At 45.7% G+C, this 23702-nt stretch overlaps 1 protein-coding gene across 3 annotated transcripts in view; it reads left to right on the top strand.

The window, feature by feature from the left end:
* The window catches only part of LOC116941244 (disintegrin and metalloproteinase domain-containing protein 12-like), a 58512-nt gene that overhangs the window by 12079 nt on the left and 22731 nt on the right, over window positions 1–23702 (top strand). For all 3 annotated transcript variants that reach the window (XM_032952090.2, XM_032952091.2, XM_032952092.2), the window contains 10 exons: window positions 5942–6018; window positions 7335–7545; window positions 12678–12743; window positions 13481–13552; window positions 14824–14993; window positions 15550–15634; window positions 19267–19415; window positions 20005–20182; window positions 21119–21208; window positions 22767–22962. In XM_032952090.2, the coding sequence (XP_032807981.2) occupies window positions 5942–6018; window positions 7335–7545; window positions 12678–12743; window positions 13481–13552; window positions 14824–14993; window positions 15550–15634; window positions 19267–19415; window positions 20005–20182; window positions 21119–21208; window positions 22767–22962 (1294 nt within the window). The remainder of the gene's footprint in view (window positions 1–5941; window positions 6019–7334; window positions 7546–12677; window positions 12744–13480; window positions 13553–14823; window positions 14994–15549; window positions 15635–19266; window positions 19416–20004; window positions 20183–21118; window positions 21209–22766; window positions 22963–23702) is intronic.

Here is a 23702-nt window from a genome sequence, read left to right as displayed (position 1 = left end):
ATTGCTCTACTGCCATCCTGCTCATTGCTCTAGCATGTCACAGCCCAAATCCTCATACATTGTGTGCACTATACTCTTTGGTTCTATTCAGTAAAGTCACATAGGTAAAAAATTAAAACAAAAAATCACGACGTTTCGGCCACAACACAAAATCACGACGTTTCAGCCACAACACAAGTGGCCTCTTGTGTTGTGGCCGAAACGTCGTGATTTTTTGTTTTAATTTTTTACCTACGTGACTTTACCGAATAGAACCAAAGAGTATGGATCCTTGCAGTCACGAAAGCTTCAAATCTAGAATTGTGTGCACTGTTGATCACCCATCCAAGCATTAACCAGGCTCTGTTCAGCTTCGCTTTTGACATCTGGTGATATTGGCTGAATTTGCGGTGCTACGGTTTTAAATACAAATACACTTGTACTTTATGCCCTTGACAATAAAGTTAAATGTTTTGCATGAATGGAGAGCACATTCTTAACATTATTTATACCATATACTCGATCAAACTGTCCTTTTGCTCAAATTAGTGTTGATTGGTTTTCTCCTCGATTAACCCAGTGGTGGAAATTCCACATTCCTGCGGCACAGGCCCATGACCATATCAACCTGAATGTGCTCGATTTCATCAGACCTCGGAAACTAAGCATAGTACACCCTGGCTAATAGTTAAATGGGAGACGGCCTGTGAATACCAGGTGTTGTAGGTTTGGGCTCCAAGGTAGCTAGGAGTTGATGCAATGGATTCTTGAATATATTTGTCAAGAGCTTTGAGCGGTACCCCTTTGTACACGTGGGTTTTCTGTGGGTATTTTTACATTTCCTCTCATATATCATTCCTCAACGGAAGTTTCCCAACATCGGGACCCTCCTTAAAGTAAGTATTCAGACTCTCCGATGCTTCCCTGGAAAAATAAATGGCATGATTCTTACTGTTATGTTGTATACGCATACACATTGGCACTAAAATACACTAGTCCAGTTCGTACAAGTTATGCCAAATTGCCTTGCGTTATCTGAAGAGTGCCCTGCCAAGGGCAGATCCTTTATCTCAAATTCCACTCTTATTTTTTCAGCAGTAGCATGAAGCCAGACAGTCTTCTGTCTCAATTGGGCTAATTACTGCCAAGAGACTGTCCAACCTCTTCGGTTGCCGGGTGATTGAAGGTTTGCTCCGAAGGCATTGTTGCTTCATTGCTTGCGCAGTTTACCGACCAAAGCGCGTACGTGCATCCGGGCACACACTTAAATCAGGACCTGCGGCACAGTGGTTAGCGCGCCGCACTACGACCCAGCTGCCAGAGGTCAACTCCCAGCGACGGCTAACATCAGTGGTGAGTGAGTAATATTGGAACAGGTGCTCGGATTTTCCCCTAAGTCGACTCGATGGCCATGCAACCCAAACTGTGTACCACATAGAAAACCACTGTCTTCTGCCCTCTTGCAACAGAGGACGAATAGCGAAACCACGTGAACTTGCTCTCTCTTCTGAAGCCCTATTGTCGTGGCCAGCCGACCTCGACTTTGGCATTTAGCTCCTGAACATATTCCCATCATACGCAAGAACAGACCAGCCTTAAATGAGTGTCTGGTGCAGTAAGAACATCAGCACGGGGGAGACAAAGGCAGCCAGGCATGGTGCTGGCCACATCATCTCCTTGTGTGCCATGCTGGCCTTTATGGGTGCTCGCTAACAGCACTTACCACAACTGTCCGTGTAGGTTGTATGTGGACGATCGTTGTCTTCGTGTAGAGCAGTGGCGCATAGTGATTAGTGCTAGGCATGTAACAAATTGCCTCCCTCGCGATTTGAAGAATTGTCATAATTGGGGGTCGTGATTTTATCACAAGAATACATTTTTATGTATTGTAGTGAATGGAGAAACTTCTGGTAGCTGCAGAGGTCACATGATCCGATTACTTATATTCTATTAAGTTATAAAATAATCGATTACACTTCCCGATTTAATGCATGTATTGTGAACAAATGAAAACCTCTTTAATTGATTCATCGTTCGTTCGTTCATTTGTTTCTCAGTCCGCTTGTTCTGGTGAGGGTCGCGGCAGCAGCAAGTTGAGTAGGGCGGTCCAGACCTCCCTTTCCCTGGCGACAGATTCCAGCACTACATCACTATATACTACTACACTACATCACTATATACTACTATGCCCTACAGTATACATGACTACACTATACACTACTATACACTACACTACACACGACTATACACCACCACTATACACGACTATACACTACACTATACACTACTATGCCCTACAGTATACACTGCTACACTATACACTACCATACACTACAATACTCCACACTACCATACAACACTCCACACTACCATACAACACTACACACTACCATACACTACTATACACTACACTACTATACACAGACTCTAGCTCTTCCTGGGGAATTCCTAGGCGTTCCCAGGCCAGCTGAGCAACATAGTCCCACTGCCAGCGTGTATTGGGCCAGCCTCAGGGTCTTCGCCCAGTTGGAAGTGCTGCCCGGTAGAGTTACAGGGGGAGTCTACCGGGGGGCTTCCTTACCAGGTGCCCGAACCACCTCAACTGGCTCCTCTCGAGACGGTGGAGCAGCGGATTGACTCTGAGGCTCTCCCCAATTAGAGAGCTCCTCACCTGATCACGGAGAGTGAGCCCGGCAACCCTGCGAAGAAGCCCCATTGATGCATTGTTACATTCTGAACTAGCATCCTGAGTTTAGGCCACCGATCACCATTCTTAGTGACCCGGATTCAATTTATGACAGCGATGCACAACTGGCCTGGGCTGGACTCTTCCCCCTTCCCTCCCTTACAAGGTTACGTAATGTGGCGTGATCAACATTAGTAGCAGGGATACAAAGGTGGCCGAGCTAGACTGGTGCTCTACCAGCTTCAGCAGGTACTTGCTGAAAAGCACTTAGCTCGATCTTTGCTTTTGAGACATCTTTAACTGTGATTATTTTAAAAGCCTCTTGTGCACTGTGGTGGCACATTATCGGTAAAAGAGTCAATGAACAAACTACCATTCTTTTCTCCACGTAAAAATAAAATAGCTTCAATCCATCAACCCATTGACTTTCCAGACCAATAATGTTAGCCAGCGGCATTTGTTTGCGTATGCAATTTTATATGTAGAGGCACAAAAAATATATATATATTACAATGAATATGTGAAAATAAGAAGTGTTTTTTTTCATTGAGACTACAGTAATCTGAATTTTTTTTAAACACCTTAATAACAAGAACCCGATACACATGGAACGTTGGGGCAACGCTGGATCCAATGTCGGCATGTTTATTGGGGCATGCATCGGGGCGTGCATGGTGTTGTTAAAATAATGTATGCATCGTCTCATTCCACTTTGCTTGCCGAATTCAAACTGGACATATTACATTCCTCCTGAATACGAAAATAATAAATAAAGTCACTTGTCAATCCACTGGTGGATGATGGCCTCTGCATGCTATATAATTCATGGGCATTGTTAGATCATACTTCGCCACACTGGTCAGTGTGGGATGGTGAACGGGAGGCCCAGGTATCACTCGCCACTGATGTTGTCTGTGGCCGGGAATGAAACTCGGGTCGCCAGGTCATAGCACGGTGCGCTAACCATTGCGCTATCGCTCCACCCTTGAGTGCTGTTGAACATCGGTCATTTCTTTCACTTGCCCCAAAGGCGACCGTTTCCCTGCTGGGCCTCCTTTCCCTTTGCCTCGCAACTGCGCTTGTGCTTGCGGAGGGTGTTCCTGTATCCACGGGGCTGGTGTGGTTTTTTTTTTTAACCGGGGTCATGCATCTCCCCCATTCCCTTCCACCACCTCCCAGCACGTTCTCCTGTTTCGGCACAGCCCGCCGGTGGTAGCGGCGTCTTAGGGAGTAATCGCTTCCTGTTTATGACCGACAAATGAGAATGAAGCTCAACAACAAAAAAGAGAACCCGAGACTGCCTCGTACGCAATGTAGAAAATGTGTGCGTAAGTGGAGAATTAGGAAATTGCACTGCCATTTTTCTTTCTGAGTGTGTCGCAAAGGCAGTACATTGGGTTATTATTTTCTTGTGCAAAGTAGGCTCTGCGTGTGTTTGTGTGCTCGATGTGCACCCCAGTAAATTTTACGTGTAAACTGCCTGAGAGAGAAACGTTCTCATCTTGAGTGTTCGTTAATGAATGGGTTGTGTTTTTCTTTTATGCTGACCCAGACTTGAGATTGCTTTCCTGCAGCCAAGTGTTAATTGGAATCACCACGTGTTGGTCATCCGATGTGTCTGCCTTACTCTTAAAATATGTTTTGTCCTACTCTGTCTTCACTCGCTAGGTTTTAATTTTAAAATATGAGAAATAAATGCCTAGTCGAATCAAAATGACACTGTTTTAGTGTCTCTGGATTTTGGGTGTTGTGATTTATGTGTTGATTTTACAGGATTGTCTAGGATGTAGTGTTACTACGACAACACTGGCTAATTTAATGGAATGCGTCACGTGTAGCTTATTTATACTTAAAACAAATCCACCACATTAAAAAAATATTTTTAAGTGTAAAGGACGTAAGAATTGTTATCCTGTTCACAGTTAGGATATATTGTTTACACTTTTAGCCATCCCATTGATTTTCCAAACATATTTTGCTTTCATAATGGCACTTGCTTGGATTAAACGTTGAGTTGGAAACAGTGAATAAGCTTCTTAATTCTTTATGTTGACTGCAAATGCATTTTTGAAATGCGTTTTGAACACATGTACTCCAGGGATTTTATTTCTAAGCTACTAAAAACCCGTATATTATGTTCCTGGGTTTGAAATTGTATTTTGATCGTTTTTATCTTTTGCATCATTTTGTATTGACCTAATTTTTTTTACTGCCGTTTATGTTTTACTTGTTTTAACCAGGACTCTTATAAAATACGTTCTGATGATCGTACATTACACATATTTGGTCTAGCCTGTGTGTAATTTAGTGAACATGTAAAAGTGTGTAATGAATTGCAATTCATGCGACAGGGATTGTTTTGCGTGCCGCATTCGATGACCATTAACTTGCTGCAGCCGAGACTGATTTAATCACAGTGGTCTTGCTGACACTGCCATGTGTGAAAGAACAGCCACAGAAGAACATCGTAAGCCACTTCAGCGGTCTCTCTAGCTATGCTAGCACCATTAGTTTTTGTATGCCTTGCCAAGAGTGTTCATCACGTGTCAATCTCAGCAAAACTTTTTATTCTCAAAGCTGATTTTTTTAAAATATATGATGGGGTTTATTTTTATTGTACGGTCAACAGTGATCAGGCTGAGGCCATAAACTTTCTGCACTTTCGAACCGAACGGAGTCACTCGTGGCTGATACCCAGGTGTAAACCGTGGATCTCAGGATCGCTAGCTCAGTACTGTGACAGAGATGCCCTGCTTCCCCCTATTCATGCCGTATGAATGTAATTATGTCACCATTAAATTTCGATTTAAAGCTTTCGTGACTGCAGGGATTCATCTTCTGGGTTATTTCGGTAAAATGAAGGCCGCTTGTGTTGTGGCCGAAACGTCGTGAGAATTTTGTTGTGTTATTTTATTTTATTATTTTATTATTTTATTCTCATTCTACTTGACTTTACCGAAAAAACCAAAGAAGATGAATCCTTGCAGTCACGAAAGCTTTAAATCTAAATTTATTTCGGTAAAGTCACGTAGAATGGAGATAAACTAATAATAACAGAATACAATTCTCACTGTGTGCCCTGTTATTTTACTCAGTTATTATTATTATTTTATCTCTATTCTACGTGACTTTACCGAAAGAACCCTGAAGATATGTCACCATTATTCATCATTCCCTCAAGAAACAACGTTTTGGAGCTGTGACAATGAGCTGACCGGCCACCTCCATCCCATGCTGCAGAAGTGGTTTCACCACGATGCTTTTGTTTCCATTTAGGAGCACTGCTATTACCATGGTCGCGTGCAAGGACAGCCAGACTCTGATGTGAGCCTCAGCACGTGCGCTGGTCTCAGGTGAGTTACTGTAGCCCCTTGTTACGCAGCAACTGCATCGTAAAGGGCGTTTGCTGTTGGTGCCCCATGCACTGGAAAAAAAAAACAGATCCTTAATTAAGTCGGACTGTACAGCATTGTATGTCTGCGATAAAATGGGAATTGCATTTATTTCTTAGTGCTATGCGAGCTCACACATGTGTTCCCTGTTATGAAGATATTGTGCGGCAATTTTACTTGTGTTTCGTGCGTTAGCGGGTTTATGAATTGAAAGTGTTTTTTTTATGTTTGACACGTAGGCTTTGGTGGCCAATATCCATTAAAGAGGTTTTTTTTGGGTCAGATCGCGTAAATATGAATGTCGTTAAACCTGCCACCACCCGACACAGCCAATTCGTAAGGTTTGTCACGTAAACAGAACATACCAATTCGTTACTAGTACAGCACACCGGTGAGTTGGAGAGTAAACCCATAATATTTACAATTCGAGTTGCCCAAAAGTGACACATTTTGTTTTCAATTGATATTTTACTAAGAAGCATCGACCCGACTTTTTGTGCCATTCTATAACATCATTACAATGCACCTCAGTCACTCGGTCACAATTATGGCAATGTATTAGACGTGATCTGGTTGAATATTGATGTCGTTTAAGAATGCCCATCTCAAAATCGTCTGGGTTCATCATCTTTCTGGGATCAAGAAAATGATAACCAATTTGCTATAAAATAACAGTGGATTGTCTAGAGTGCTGAACTGTCCCACGCCGAAGGAATGTGGAATTTACATGATCTTTGAATTGTGTTTGAATTAATACACTGGGATATTATTTCCTAAGCTATTGTAAAACTTTACATTTTAATTACTGAATTTTGAATCGTTCAACATTTTAAACGTGTGCATCATATTGTATTTACGTGCTTCATTTTGTTTCTTATTCTTTTATGTCGTGTCTTTCACCAAAACTAATCGGGTCAGAGAGTTCTTATCTGGTGATAAGGAGACAAAGGGAAGGGACACACGAGTGTTTTATTTACATGGTTGGGGCCTTCGGCCAACATTTTGTACCGAGGCCTCAACTTCTTATGACGGGCCTGATTATACTATGTTGGTGGTGATGATATAAATGATACATTTTACATCGCAGACTTGGCCTTGTAGGCCTGTGCGAGTTGAGCGCCGCCCAATGTTCGTTGGAGCTGCGACGAGCTTGGACTTTCTGGAATATTCTGCACGCAGAGAGACCCAGCGGAGAGGGCGTGCGTTTTGACAGTGGCGTTGCAAGCAAGCGACAAACCCTAACCGCCTCTCTATCATTGCACCGGCCGCGGCACCAGGGGCTACGTGAACACGCGGAACGGGAGCTACGGCGTGGAGCCGCTGGAGGGCTCCTTGAGAGGGGGCGCCCCCGTCTCCGAACTGCAGCACGTGGTGTACCGCGCCGAGCACGTGCGCATGCCGCCCGCGGGGTGCGGCTCGCACCCCTTCTTCCCCCACGGCGACCGCAACGGAACGGAGCACGGAGGGTTCCCCCAGCACCTCCGAAGGGTAACTCGCGACACGCCCCTGCCACCGTCGCCCCTGTTGACGATGACGACGACGACGATGCCACCTATTTACTCCGCGCTCGTGCGCCATCCCGTTGGCGCAGTGTTACGAAGGGGCTTTTTTCCTACCGATTAAACACCCGTGCCTCCGTCCGCAGGGGACTCCACACCAGCGAATGCTTAATAAATAATGAGTAAATATACGTGGCTCTTTGACCACAAGAAAGCACAAAATTAACACTCTTGACGATCGGCCCACAGGCCTTCTGAAACAATCTTTTTGCGTCGCATGTAACAACATGAAGAATCATCGATTGTTACAAAGACTATACGTGCATAATATGGTGCGCTCGAGATTGTTGTAGGTAATGATATCACGTGACCCCTGCAGCCGCATGAGGTGCTATATTCACCGCAACATTGAAAAAGAACTGATCTTTGAATCGTGACCCAAATTGTAACGGTTCATTGAATCGCAAGAAGGAAAATAATGCTAATTATTATTATTTACCTTTCCTCCTTCAACATTTGTTAAAGAATACATGTATACAAACAAATTCATAGAGTTGTCGAAACATCACAACATAGGACCACAGACCTTGGTGAATTATATATATTAATGCCTGTTCTGGCTGCCTCCTGTGCCTCCGTGCGAAAACTGTGCACGTCACAAATTCCACATGCAGTGACTCGACATGTAATTTGCATGATTGACGCAATATGTAAATAAAACTATTATTACACATTTTTATCTTATGTAATTTTGACTATTATGTTCTTGCAGTAAGCCCTTGCCTGTATTTAATTACAAATTTAGTCATTATCCACAATCCACAAAGACAAAATCTGGAGTGTGGCAAAGAAGGGGGTGGAGATGTGTGTGTGTGTGTGTGCTTGGGATTACACCAAAAGACGAGAACAGGAACACGTGCATGAGAGAGACATACACGCGTGAAAGACGATAGCTAATGGCCGATGATGAGTGAAAAAGAATGAGCGGGATAGTTTTTTGGAAGTCTCCCTTGTAATTTTGTCCCTCGTTTTATTAAAAATGGTTCCATCCCAGTTGTATCATGAGGCGACTAAATGCCCTCTACCATCAGCAATGCCGTGTGCCAAGTCAGCAAAATGTTCCCAAAAAAGTGACACGACCAAAGTATTTCCAGAGTCACTTCAAATTGACCTCTCTTCCGATTGAAGTAACTTCTGAAATAGCTCCGTGGGTGTCACTTTTTAGGCCCAGTTTTTTTACTTTCACTGTGAAGACCAATCTTTCTTCTCTTAAACAGCATCTTCTTCGTTCTCTGTTGAGGAACCGTTCATTACATGTCAGTCATACGATGTGTTTTTATATCAGCCAGCTCGGGTGGATGCACAGTGAAGTGAACATTTTAATTTGTAATTATTTTTTTCAAATTAATGTTGTGCCACGCCTCTGTCTGTTTAATAATTATCCATAATGGTCCGTTCCACTGCAGTGACATTATTCAGACCACCATCTCGCTGTACTTAATAACCTGAGTTTATGTCATGATGGGACAGTTGCTTAAGTTAAAACTTTTTTTATTCTCAATGACAACATCAAACAAAGTAAGACATTATGCATCTTTGTCGAAGTTTGTAAAGTTCAGCCACCAAGCAATGGGTCCAATTCTCATCCCCAAGGCCCTTTTGTAGCTGCATTTCAAAGGGTGAACCATTTTTCATTCATAGATACCCCACTAAAATAATCGGGAGGCAATAGAGAGAAAATAGCATTTGTTTCAAATCTTATGCGTGTCTCCCAGTAATTTCAGCTAACTTGTGCAATAGTTGAACCCCCTCCTGTGTAAGACATGCAGCCATTTAATTCACAATATTTAGTGACCTGTGAAAGTTAAAGAAAAAAGGGCCATTAGAAATCAGTGGTAGTAATAAATGGATTGTTCTGTATATTTGTTAATGTGAGTGCCTTCCGCACTACTTTGTGATCAAATTAGCTCAGTCTGAGTGGTGTGACCTGTCTTTTTCTGCCATGCGTGTGAGCATGATGGACTGCATGCCAAGGTCCAGAATCCGATTATCCCAACGTCTGGCTTTTCCCGCTGCGCGTGCTGAGGTCACGGCATTCCTGCTTTCAGTGAAAGCATTCCTTTGCTGCTGCGACGCCTCCGGTGTGCTGCTCACATCGAAGCCCCCCATACTCAGGCAATTATCATCGCCAACGTGTCACGTCGGCAAACATTGAAACCGTTGCCCCCATCTCGTTTGTTTTGGAGTTCGACCTGGCTTGTCAGTGCACGCCCCAGAGTCGTAAATAAAACGCAGGCCCCTCCAAGGCACGAGGTGCCAAGCAAAATGAAGTTTCTGCGCCCCTATGAAATGCCAAAGGAATTTATCCCTAACCACGTGCGTCTTTTTAACGCTTACCTTAGGGACCAAACTCATCGACCTGTTCAAAAAACAAAATCTGCGAACATAAACATAGTCTACCATTCTGTAATGCCGTGTGTATGAGACGTATGTTTTTTCTAGTCCAATGTGTTTTAAAGTTTTATTTCATTACCCGCAATGCTGCGCAACAACGCATCGCGAGAGGAGATTGGTGTGGAGAGGCCTTCATCCAGCAGTGGACAGGCAGTGGCCGATGATGATAATGACATGGAGAGGAGACACTGAAATATATTCTTAATAATCGCTCGTAACGCTCTGCAATGGCGTGTAATGAGTATTACATGAGAGGAATTATATTGCTGGATGAGACGTTGCAATGTTACTTCTTACAAAGAGGGGCTTTTTAAACTCTCTCGATATCCGCCTAGGCACAGGGGCTTTGCTCATCTTAAACGGATGCTTTACCCGAGCTCACCAGGGTGGCTTGGGGGGGTTCATCATTGTGGCTGTATCTGAACGCTGGGTTCACACTGGTGAGATTCCGGATTCAAATCCCAAGCGTATACCCTTGCAGCCTCGTAGTAAGGCGGGGTGTGGTGGGGGGCAGTTTGGGGGTTGGGGGTGCTGGAGTGGTTGCTGGGCCCCCCTTATACCCCATACTTGTTTCCGGTGTCAATAGATCAATACCAAGCTGGTCACATATCAAGATGTTTAAGACCTAACAACCCCCCCCCCCCCAACTTTTGCTTTTGTAATCCAGAGAACAAAGTAGATGTATGAATATTTAAGTGTGTTGAACTTGTTCTGCACCGTACTAGGCAAGCGATGCTGCTTGCAGAGTAAGCACGGACTGGCAGCATGGCAATTGAGACTAGGACACTCGTAAATGTTGTATACTAATGCAGCATAACTGTTGGCTTGCTATAATTAGCTTTCTATGTATGTATCTAGGTGTAAAATGCATTGCTATGTGTGTACTGGTATTGGATTAATTGTCTAGAGCGGTAGTGTAGCGGTTAGCGCTATGCTGCACTATGAACCCGGCGACCCGTGTTAAATTCCCGGTTCACGGACAACACCGGTGACGATTATCTGAACCCGTCCTGGGCCTCCCCTAGGTTGACTCAGCTTCAAATTAGTACCTGGTGCAGTCTGTAAACATCGCCACTAGGGAGACAAAGGCGGTCGGGGGTGGTGCTGGCCACCCACCCCCTCGTGCCGGCCTTCATAAGTGCTCACTAACAGCACTTGCCCCAACAGTTTGGTAAAGGCTACACGGGGGATCTTTGTGTGTTTTTTTGTTCACTTGTACATGTTTAAAGTTATTTTCTTTTCTTATAATGCAGCATTATTGCAATAATGGCGATCATGAGGGAACTTATTTGGCTTAAATCCAGTCATTATGCTCTGTACATGTTGTATCTTGTTAATTATTACCTATTACTCACCTCAAATAGCAGTATTTATTTTAATAAGACTCGAACCCCCATCACTATCACTTTGATTAAATGTTCACTTTCATAAACTTTCGGTGCAACAATTATCATTGGTCTCTTAACATTCGAGAAAACTCATTAAAACTGTGACTGATTGATTACAGGCACGCCAAACGGTATATATTATTTAAAGTGGCCTATTTGTGGTTCACACTAGCTATTTAATATACAGGACTCAAAGTTATTAAACAAATAAGGTATTCTTGAGCTGTTCAGATGTATGTGTTTCCTCAAAAATTGTGCACGCATTGTCAAAATAGACGTAAAACGCACGCAAATAAATGATTGCTGGATTGCGCTTTTTTCTATAAATGCCTTCTGCAACTCTTTGGTTCTTTCGGTGAAGTCACGTAGAAAGAAATTCAATAATAAAATACGACGTTTTCGATTGCAACACAAGCAACCATCCTTAGGTAGAAATGAATGAGAGAACAAACCTTGTCAACTTGGAAATATAATGCAATACAACACAGAGCGTCGGCTAACACAACAGTCAGCACCCCGCCTTGTTGATCACGTTCTTCCAAAGATTGCTACATTTGAGGTTGCTTGTGTTGCAATCGAAACGTCGTATTCTATTATTATTACTTAATTTCTTTCTACGTGACTTTACCAAAAGAACCAAAGAGTAATTCCTGCAGTCACGAAAGCTTCAAATCTAGCTCGTCTTCTGCTACTTTACAATTTTATAGCCTTGGAATCTCTGCATTATTGCATTACAATTCATGTAAAGGTATGGATTAATATATATAATAATATACTGTACTCGGTTTTCTATAGCTCAATTCGCACAAGGTGTTGTACATTACGGAGAAAAAGACTGCTGTTAACTCAGGTGTGTTTTAAGACACACTTTAAAAAGCCTAACAGACTCATTTTCCCTAATGGGTCGAGCAAGGGAATTCCAAAATCGTGGAGCAGGCTCCAAAAAGCTATGTCTCCCATAGTACAAAGTCTGGTCTTTGGAATAATAAGTAGACCAGAATCGGCAGATCTAAGTTTTCACAGTGGAATATACAACCTTAAGTCGATCTGTAATTTAAACCCAGTTCTCTTATTTCTTACTGGAAACCCAGTCATTGTGATGCATGTAGAGGTTGCTCTGCAAAGTATCTACATCTGCACGCATGTGTGCAAAAAAACGTGTTCCTCAAGAGTTAACTGTCGATCGAGAAACATCGATGCTCGAAGCAGGTGTCTCAGCCACTGGATGATGCATACATGGATATTACGAGACTAATTGTAATTTTTTCTGGTTTTTCAGAAAAAGCGCAATGTCCAAAACGAGACAAAGTATGTGGAGCTCGTGGTAATCGGCGACAATAGAGAGGTAAGCTACCAACATCGGTTACCCATTTAGATCTTAACGATGGCAAATTGGTGCATAGCCCGCGTGCGGTTTTTAAGCTCCGATGCCTCCGTCCACTGTTGTCTCCTTCACACCCTCACTTTGCACCGCGAGCCGTGCATGCAGCAGGGGGGCTTTAACATCACACGAGTTAAGCTACGGCACTGTTTTGCGTAACTAAATGAATGCGAGTTTTTTTTGTACATGCAAATAATTTCAAGAACAAACAGATGAACTTACCCAATGGTCAACTTTTGTTGTTTTTCACGCACGCTCGCGTGACGTGTGTGGCTTAAATGATCAAAATTGTTTATCGTAAGATGTCGTGCTCATAATTATGTTTCCTCAAGCGTGTAATCATGCTGCCAGCGTTATGATAAAAAAGCGTCCGATATCTCTTCATTTCTTACCACGACAGTTACAACGCAATAATGTTACACTTTGTCCTCAATAGCAATAAAACATTCTCAGGCACTGGCTTCGCTGTCTTAATTATGTATTTTTCCTGAAGAAGCTCGCAGCACGCGGAGCGAAATGTCAACCATCGTCGCCAACAACACGCGGCACAACCCGAGGACACATCAGAGAGCGGCACAGCACAACCGTGAACACCTACGTGATAGTGAAACCTGTGCCGAGGCAAAAAAGTTACGTCCTTGACATGGTAGTTGCTTTTATCCCCAAAAAGGTTAAGTTGCCTGCGTCATCCTCCCTTGCAGTTTCAGGCTCAAAGCCATGACGTGGAGAGGGTGAAGAGGCGTGTGCTTGATCTTGCCAACAACATGGATGGGGTAAGCGTGAACACCTGCGAGTGAATCTGGTATAAGGCAGATTTACCGCAGCGTACATTGCCACCAGGCAAAACTCTTTTTCCCCCTGTGCCAGTTGCGCTAACGGCGTCGCTTCAAGAGAAGACCCTGTTCGTAAATCTGATTTATCTTAGCGGTGTGCCCCCGTGTGTCAGAGATTGGCCCATGGAAGCCACAGTTTTCACAGGACTTATTCTTTACAATCCTTCAAACGGAAAGAGGCACGGCTTTTGAAGGCACAACCCAGAAAAACACAGCTCTAATCTTGTAGCTTCTGGCTTTTGCTGTGTGTCCTGGTTTGTGCTACATGAGCTTGAAGCTTTGTTAATGATGAAACAAGCATTTAAAGTTGCACCATTAGAGAGTGCTGTAGTGATCTTGACTTAAAGCTTCCGTGAGTGCAGGAATTCATACTCTTTGGGTCTTTAATAAAATAATACAAATTATAATTTTTCTATCTACGTGACTTTACCGAAAGACCCAAAGAGTATGCTATAGTGATGTCACTTCATCGCCGTTGCATGAAATGTAGGCCAGTAACAAGTTAAAAAAGTAATTAAAAGCATTTCTTTCTCTGCTTTCTGACGTTGGAGGGAGATCTTTGGACCGGCTCAAATGTCACTCGCCACTGATATTAGCTGCGACCAGGAATTTAACTCGGGTAGCCAGGTAAATAATCCAGTTTGCAAACCGCTGCTCCGCCACCCTTCCCATGCTTATATGATCGTTATACTGTAATGATTTAGTATTGCTTTACTCTTACAGTCTCTCTGTTATAGTGGAATAATGCTTATAATAGTGGTTTTCTGTAGAAACCACCACATTGGGCCCTGTGGGTATAGTGCTCGTTGGGTTGTTACATCACAGGCCCGCGAGAGTTTGAGCTGGCTTGGGGTGAGGCCTGCATCCAGCAGTGGATTGGTCATGGCTGATTATGATGGATTGAGTGCTTGACTCACAATTGCAATGGGTATGTGTTCAAATCCCCGTCATCTCTGCAGCCCATCATCTTCGCAGGATGCATAAAATAAGAACCACTTTTTTGTGAAATTATCAATGAAAATTGGACTTTGGAAAGACTGACTGACCACTGCCATAGACAGGTGGATATTCCACCGCATACTTGAGGTGGGGGGGGGGGTAGTAGGGGGTCTCCAATGGAGACAGACACCGCCCATCGCTCATTTGAGTGACGGGAGATTTTGGGCCTGGCTTGTGACCATCGACACCGGCCCTTGTCGCGTCATCGGCAGTACTACAAGCCGCTGAACGTGCGCATCGCGCTGGTCGGCGTCGAGGTGTGGAACGTGCGAGACCTCATCGTCCGAGACTACAGCGCCAGCGACACGCTCAACCGCTTCCTCGAGTGGCGCATGACCAACCTTCTGCCCCGCAAGCACAATGACAATGCTCATCTCCTCACGTAAGACGCTGCCTTCCTCCACGCAGCCTTCCCCTCCACACACACATACCCTGTGCTGCGACAATTTAGCCTCTTAGGGCCACGGATCACCGTTGAGCCCAGCTGTAGCGGGAGGTAGGAAATTGGACCGTGAAATGTTAAGATTTCCCACCTCCCCTCTTGCAGCTGAGGCCTTCTGTCAACGATCGGTTAACATTTTCCACAGCTATACCCAATCTAGAACTCCTTACGAATTGGCCATTCGGCTGTGGAACTAAGTTATGGACAGCAGATGGTAGTGCAGAAAAATCCAGTGTTGTACTGCACTATGGTTCCACGACTATGCTCCCCACCTTCACCAAACCCATTGGCCAGTTTGAAGTGTTGTCAGATAACCCCTGCGACCCGCACACCGTGTGGAGGCCCTCGTTCAGCAGTGGGATTGTCAACGGGGCTGCACACGTAAGTTGCCATATTGTGAGTGCTCGTGCAAACGTACGTTCATACGGATGTCGCGACTGACAAGTTCAGTGGTGAGGAATCTTACCAGGGCAGCCTCTGTTGTCTGTGCGTGCAGTGGCGGCGTCTTCTCCGATTCGGCCATCGGCATGGCCCCTGTGTCAACCATGTGCACTAAAGATCGCTCGGGAGGAATTTCCATTGTAAGTTATAATTATTAATTCTATATCAAACTATGTAATATGTGTGTGGAGTGTATGTGTGTGTGTGTGTGTTTGTCAACTCAGCCATAAATGAGTACCTGGTGTGGAGTGTGAACGTCAGGCGGAGGGGCAAAATGTTGGCCAACCCCACCCCCTCATGTGCCGTGATGGAATTCAAAGATGTTCACTAGCAGCACTTGCCTCCTCGGTCTATAAGTGCATAACTTAAGCTTTTGGTATAATGTATGTAGCACAAGTATTTCACTACAAATGTACAGGTCTGTGTAGTTGATTTTTCTCCTCCATTAATGAAATATTTTTTGGAATTATTGCCACCTTTGGCAAGTTCAGCCTGTCCATTGCCATTGCCTGCCTGTTGTCAGGAAGAATGGTGGGTGCCAAATTATACCACACTGCAGGACTCATTGGCCCTGGGTTCAAAGTTACTGGTTCGTTGCTTTGTTTCAACATTGCATGAGATTCTAGCGAGCAATACAATTTGCTGACAAGCGAGAAATATTCCATGGCTCTGTTAACTGACACAATGCCAGTTTTATTTGTAAGGCATCTGAATATAGTAGCATCTGAAGAAGCTGTACAGAACTGAGTGGGTCATGTGCATCCTGGCCAGAGGTGGCACTTTCATTGAATCGAGAGAAAGTCCTGAGCCTAGACTTTAATCGAGATGGGGAGTTGAGAGCACAGATTTCTGGGGGAAAGAGAGCTCCAAACTATTGGGGGCAGCAGAGGAAAAAGAGCGACCTCCCACTGAGCAAACATTGACAGGAGCAGAGAGCCTTGGTTGCTGGAGCAGAAGAGAGAGCATGGAGGGGAGTCGTGTGAGATGCGAGGGGAGAGAGAGGCAGGGGCAAGTGCATGGAGGATCTGTGAAGACAGAGAGTGCGATCTTGCAGCTGACCCAGGACTGATTTAGGAGCCAGTGGAGTGCAAAGGAATCGAAGGTTGTAGATTTCTTTAGAATCGGCCTAATCGATACCACAAACGCTCACCAGATATCGATTCTCGCCAGTCCTGCATGCGGGTTGACGCCACACACTTCATGGTCATTCCCCCCCCCCCAAAATACAAAAGTCTATTTTTATGCTTTTTGCATTGTGTACAGTCTGGAAGCTACCCACATGCCAAATTTCAGGTTTGTTGCATGTCGGGAAGTATGCTAAACATTTCGAACAGACACATTCACAAATTTCCTATTTTTACATATTGAGAACTAGCTTTACTACTTGGCTTCGCCCGGGACTTGGATTGACCATGCCCGGCCGCCTTTGTCTCCCCAGTGGCGATGTTCACACACCACACCAGTTACTCGTTTGAGACTGAGTCGACCGAGGGGAGGCCTAGGACCGGTTCAAATAATCGTCACCGGTGTTGGCCGTGAGTGGGAATCAAACTCAGGTCGCCGGTTTCATAGTGCAGCGCGCTAACCACTACACTACCGCTCCCCCCACACACACACACGCGCGCGTCCATAGGTACACATACACGCGCTTGCTGTAGACACACAACTTTCAGGGTGCGTACGGCAGTAAACGACTGAAATAATAAAGCAATGGTGTTCGATGAACGCCTTAGACCTGCAACACATTTGTATGGCACAGTACCCATAGAGGGTTGGGGGGGGGGATGCGTGACGTCAGCAGGCAACACTGCGTTACGCTTCCGCATGCGCGGGTGACATGACAGAGATGCAAAATATATGCATTATTGCGCCCCCCCCCCCCCAAAAAAATACAAAAGTCTTATTTTTATAATTTTTGCATGGTGTACAGTCCGGAAAGTACCCACATGGCAAATTTCAAGTTTATTGCATGTCGGGAAGTATGCTAAACATTTCGAACAGACACACATTCACAAATTTCCCTTATATTTACATTATTGCGAATGAGATTTGTTGGTTTTAAATGGTCAAAGTACCAATTTAGGCCATTGAATTGTCCTTGGTTTGGAGTCTCATGTCTCAGCGGGTTCCAGGCACAGTTTGAACCGCACCACCAGTGCTCCCCCACTCTTCTATTACGAATCAGCATATAGCATAGTTAACCTCTCAAAGGTGTTGAATGGTAATTGTGAGGCTCGCTTGTGATAGTTTCTAAATTGTGGTGTGATAATAGATGCAACATGCAGGTTAACTTTTGGTCGCCATGATTGTCTAGCCTATGACTGTATCGCCCTCAATGCGCCCGATCTTGTCAGATTTTAGAAGCTAAGCTGGTTCGTGCCTGGATAGTGAGTGGATGGGCAACCACGGTGCATGAAAAGTTTTCCAGGCCTTGAAGAGGCAGCATAGGGCAGTGCAAGAAAATGTATACGTACTCTGTTTAGTCCTCTGATTAGCATGGTTGGCTAGTTCAGCATACATACATACACATGTGTCTATGCTTCCCACAGTCACCAACTCACACGGACCAGCGTGGTGAAATACCAAATAACTACTACCTTGGAGGTTAGGGGAGCACGTCATGCAGCAGTGGATTGACAAATGGCTGTAATCCGTAGATGTACGTGGTTGACTTTGCCTATAGGGTCAAACTTCATAGGTTGAGATTAATCTTCACTTCCGTGACAATTCATTGATTAAAAATCATTGAACGAGCACACCGTCTGCCAGATTTGTGTAACAGATCTCATGATGTTAATTATTCACCGCCAAAGGTTGACTTTTATACAGTGCCAGGAAAAATCAAACCTAAAAGAGAAAAATGTTCATTTGGATGTCATCAAATAAAGCAACAGCTTGCTGCATGGGCATGGGGTGGCACATTGAAAGTGGATTTCGGATTGAGTGTTAAAAGAAAAACGGAGAACAAATAACTCATTTTCTGAAACAAAAAAAAACTGAATTTGGCGATGCTTCTTTGGCAGTGTGCACAAACATAATTGACAAAACGTCTCAACACACTCATCAGTAACAACATTGTCTCAAAAGAAAAAGAATGCACAACTGGGCGACGTTTCGGGCAGTGGCCCTTCATAAACCAAAAGGAACACGTTGTGGCTGAGGAGACAACGATTCTAAACTGAAGATTGAATACATGGAACTCGTGGGAAATTATTTGGAAAATAATTCGTGGCAAGCGGTGGAAGTGTGAAAGCAGTAAAAAGGACATTGATGATTGGCACTTCGCAAATGGCCACCATAATTCACGATAAAGATAGGGTCTGAAAATTAATGGTAGAATTTTATGCAGAGCTATAGCTAAAATAAATCGTATCGCCCAGGAATCTGGACCATATCTGAAGGCGCTTCCGCACCCGAGCGATCAGTTTGCGCGTCGAACTCTCCCTCTAAATTGTGCAACTTCGTCATCGGCGCAACGGCTTTGTCCACATGTGAGCGATTGGTTGTGCAACAAGTCGCGCGTCTGGTGTGGCTGAAGTGTGTTGGGGCTGAGGGTGCCGGCAGCCAGAGGCGCACCGCCTGACCCCCCGCTGCAACGGAGAGAGCGTTGTAGACGCCCGTGCGGTAGACGCCCGTGCAGCAGTCGTGGCGTCTACACAGTTGCGCCCGATGGCTTTTCCTCCGCCGCCATGGTGGCCGTGCGAGCGCGGTTACGCGGTTACGCGGGGTACGGTGAACAGCGCCGCCATTGTCGGGTGCCCTCTCCCGCCAGGACCACTCGACGAGCGCGCTCGCCGTGGCCTCCACGATGGCCCACGAGGTCGGCCACAACCTGGGCATGAACCACGACATGCCGGAGCGCGGCTGCGTCTGCTCGGCGTCCGCCAACAAGGGCGGCTGCATCATGGAGCCTGCCACCGGGTATGTTTCCCGTTTCCCTGTTGCTTCGGTAACTAAGTTGTGATTGTGCTATGATCGGTCTAAACGTAACCTGTCCGAGCCAAGTTGCGCGAAAAGGAAACATTTTTTTTACATTGATTTTTGTTCGTGCAATATATTCCATTTCTCGCTTGACGTGGTTATTTTTTTTGCACTTGGTTCTATTTGCTTCATTACTGTACTGTTTTGCTTTTGTCATTTTGACAACCCAGGTCACTCTTGCAAATGAGACTCATCCTAGTCTCCTTAGAGTTCTCATCTGGCTGAACAAATTCCACTTGACTTGATTTGACCCTCTGTGTGTGTATGTTTACGTAAGTGCACGTGCACGCGTGCATGTAAGTGTACCACCGCCTGTGTGCGTAGGTCGACTTAGCCTCAAATGAGTACCTGGTTCAATATGTAAACATTGCCACGAGGGAGACAAAGACGGCCGGGGGGGGGTGCTGGACACCCGCGACCTCGTGTGCCGTGCCGGCCTTGACAGGCGCTCGCTAACAGCACTTGCCCCAACGGTCCGTTAAGGCTACACAGGGGATCTTTGTCTTTGTGCGTGCGTGCGCGCGTTCAGCTTCACGCCTGGGCAGGTGTTCAGCTCGTGCAGTAGAAAGGACCTGCAGGGCAGCCTCCAGCAGGGAGTGGGCATGTGTCTCTTCAACGTGCCGGGCCCTGGCGACCTGTACGGGGGCCCGCACTGCGGGAACCAGTATGTGGAGGTCGGCGAGGAGTGCGACTGCGGCACTGTCCAGGTACCCGGTCCCACGAGCCCCGCGCTTAGCCTCGCTGTGCGCACTGCCGCCTGCGGGGTACGGCAGCTCGCCGTGACGATGCCATTGGCCACTTGGGCTTGGGGGGGGGGGGGCCTATGCCTGCGTTGGATCGCTGGGCCGGCACCGCTGAGATCCCGGGTTCAATTCTAGGCGGCCACCCGTCGTTAAAACGAGGCGTTCCAAGTGCGGCGAGTTGGATCGTTTTGGTCTGCCGCCTAGTAATGGTGTAAAACGCGACAACGGTCTTCCTTTGAATGGCAAAACCCTGGGCCCAATGGCTCACGACTGCGTTGGAGCGCATTGGAGGTGATAGTGGGTTGGTGGATTACTTAAAATTTGTGAAACTCTGAAATCCGCTGGTCTGTAAGGTGGCCAAAATACAACAAAAATGGATTCTTGAATCCACCGTCTCTTGGGATTTTAATGATCACCCTTTATTTGCATGGGTTTTCTCGAAGTACTACCACATGAATAATACTCACAAGTGGAATTGGCTAAACATCCGAATGGAGCACCCTGCTAAAAGTCTTGGCTCAGGTGTTCCTAGAGAAATTAAAACGTTATTAATATCAGCATCATCATCATCATTTGTTGCAGTGGCATCTGTTCTCTTGAATTGACATATCTATTTGGGAGCCATCTATCAATGCATCTGTGGTGTCATCCTTTTTAATTATCCAGGAAGGCTTCGAGACTGAGGCGGGTGCTGCAATGGACATAAAATTACTGTTACGCTATCAGTTTCTAACAGCATGTCATTAGGGTCACTTAAAGTTATTATAGTGTGCACAACTTGTACATTGTTATTTACAACTTTTGTTAGTCATCAAAGTTTATTTTACCCTGTAAAATGTTATATTTCAGAAATTGGCTTTTACCCTGTGATAAATAAACAACGTCTGTCTTCTTCACCAGGAATGTAACAATGTGTGCTGCGATGCCAGCACATGTATGCTCAAGAAAGGTGCACAGTGTGCCGAAGGGCTGTGTTGCAAAGATTGCCAGGTGAGATGATTTGTTACATCGTGCATGTGTGTGCGCGCATGTGTGTGTGTGTGTGGGGAAAAGCAGGAGGGAATTGGCGATCGGGACCATACTACGAAACTGGCCACCTGATTTTGGTTCCCATGTACGGCTAACGTCAGTTTCGAGCGATATCCGAACCAGTCATGGGCCTCCGCAAGGCCTACTTGGCCTCTAATGAGTAGCTGGTGTTGCGTGTAAGCATCGTAACTGGGGAGACAAAGGTGGCCAGGCATGGTGTTTTCCATAACTTTTCTCCATTGTTCATTCCCTATGCTGAGACGCTATATAAATATAGAAGAAGATAAAATACCGCTGCTTTGTGCGCTGTGCGCGTGTTATTAAGTGCTCATTAACCGAACTAGCGCCAACAGTCTGTATGGCTACAAGAGGGGTCTTTGTCAGTGGTGTTGCTGGTCACATCTCACATGAGTGGCAAGCATTAACTGAAGCACCTCTCTTGGCAGATTTTGGAAGAGAAGCGAAGTTGAGCCTGGTTAGTCCTCACAAAACAGCGTTATAGGCTGCTGTTGAGGGGCTACGCAGTGGGCAGCAGAGGGCAATGCAGCAAATTTCATCGTTGAACGGTGCAACTCTTTTCCCCACCTTTACCAATCCGCACCGACCAGGGTGGTAAAGTATAATCGAAGAGTTGCCATGGCCAACAAGACATGGGGAGGTCCTCATCCAGCAGTGAGTTGACAAAAGGGCTGTGCAATTTACTAGATATCTTGTTCCCAAGCTTCATTCCGTCTTATCGGTGCACTATTTATTCATGGAATGTTTTTAACGTCTGCATCAATTTATTGTTTTTACATCATCGTAGACCATGTGAGGTTGTTCCGTGCCCATCCCGGAATCCCCAAAGAAAATACTGGAAATGAAATCCGGATGCAAAAAAAATATGCTGGAAAATATTCCAGCATATTTTTGAATAAGCCTCCTTTATCCAGGTGTATTCCTCCTACAGCCACAAACCAGTTTTCCCACATCTTATGGCTTATGCCACGAATGCAGGGTTTTTTAAAGGCAGGGGTTAGTGGATAACACAGATCACGATATGCATGAGAGACCAATCCTGCAGTGTGTGCGTGTGTGCGCACACATTCCTATGTATTGGCACGTGTGTACATGCATGTGCCTGCATTCTTGTGTATTGGCATTCGAGCGTGTCTGCGCATGTTTGCATGATTTTGCATGCATTAAAGAGGAGCGGTAGAATAGTGGTTGGCGAAACTGGCCACCTGAGTTCAATTCCTGTTCACGGCCAACAGCAGTGACTATTATCTAAACCAGTCCTGGGCCTCCCTTAGATCGATTCAACCTAAAATGAGTACTTGGTGCGGCGTGTAAACATCAACACTAGGGAGACAAAGGCGGCCGGGCATGTTGCTGGTCACCCATGCCCTCGTGTGCCGTGCCGGCGTTCAACGGTGCTTACTAACAGCACTTGCCCCAAAAAGTCTATGACTGGCTATGCGTGGGGTGGGGGGCGTCTTTGTATTAAAGACTTTCGGTTCATGTGCATTCGTGCGCACAGATTGTGAGCGAGCACACGCTTTGCCGTGGCGTCATGGGAGAGTGCGACCTGGCCGAGTACTGCGACGGCACCAACCCCAACTGCCCGGGCAACGTGTTCCTCAAGAGCGGCTCCCCTTGCCAGGGCGGCGCGGCGTTTTGCTACACGGGCATCTGCAACACGCTCGCCGAGCAGTGCCAGCAGCTGTGGGGATCAGGTGATGCCCCTGGCTGTCCCTCGCCAACCCCCCCCCCCCCCCCCCCCCCCCATTGCCCCTTTTGCTTTGGTGGCGTAGCTATCGAAGTGTGGAGGCGGTGCAACGGCAGCAGGCCCCACGAACTGGATGGGCCCAAGCACCGGACTACGGAGAGTGGTGGGGGGGAAATTGGACAGGGTCATCTCATTTCATTCCTTGTACCTGGGCCTATTCGGCGACCCACGCTATGCCACTGCCCTAACCCGAACCACCACGAGCCAATCGGACACTGTCGCGATCCATCACTCAGTGGTGTAGCTATCGAGTGCAAGCGGTGCAACTGCACCAGGGCCCACGGGCTAGATGTGGAGGTTATTTCGACAGATTTGGCCAAATGTTTATGTGGCCCATGAGCCTTTGATCTCATCAGCCAGAATTTGCCCGGTCTCAGATTTCGCAAGCTAAGCAGAGTGTATCTCGGATAGTGCTTGGTTGTGGGTGCCCACCAGGTGTTGTGGACTGTGAAGCTACTTGGTGGGCAGCAGAAGAAAATGAAGAAAAATCTGAACTTATAAGCTCCCACATCTATGTCCCCTGCCTTCACTAACCCACACTGTCCAGCGTGGTGCAGTATGGTCAAATAAAACCCCTTATCCAGCAGCGGATTGACTGTGAGCTGTACACATACTCGCGTGCATACGCACATCTGCAGTGCTTTCTCTATATCGACCGCCAAATAACTCGAGGCTTTCTTAGTTTTG

The sequence above is a fragment of the Petromyzon marinus genome, chromosome 11 (assembly GCF_048934315.1).
Source record: "Petromyzon marinus isolate PM22_M1 ecotype Great Lakes invasive population chromosome 11, UKy_Petmar_22M1.pri1.0, whole genome shotgun sequence".
Lineage (NCBI taxonomy): Eukaryota > Metazoa > Chordata > Hyperoartia > Petromyzontiformes > Petromyzontidae > Petromyzon > Petromyzon marinus.
The sequence above is the reverse complement of the archived record's forward strand: the minus strand, read 5'-3'. Positions and strand labels throughout refer to the sequence as shown.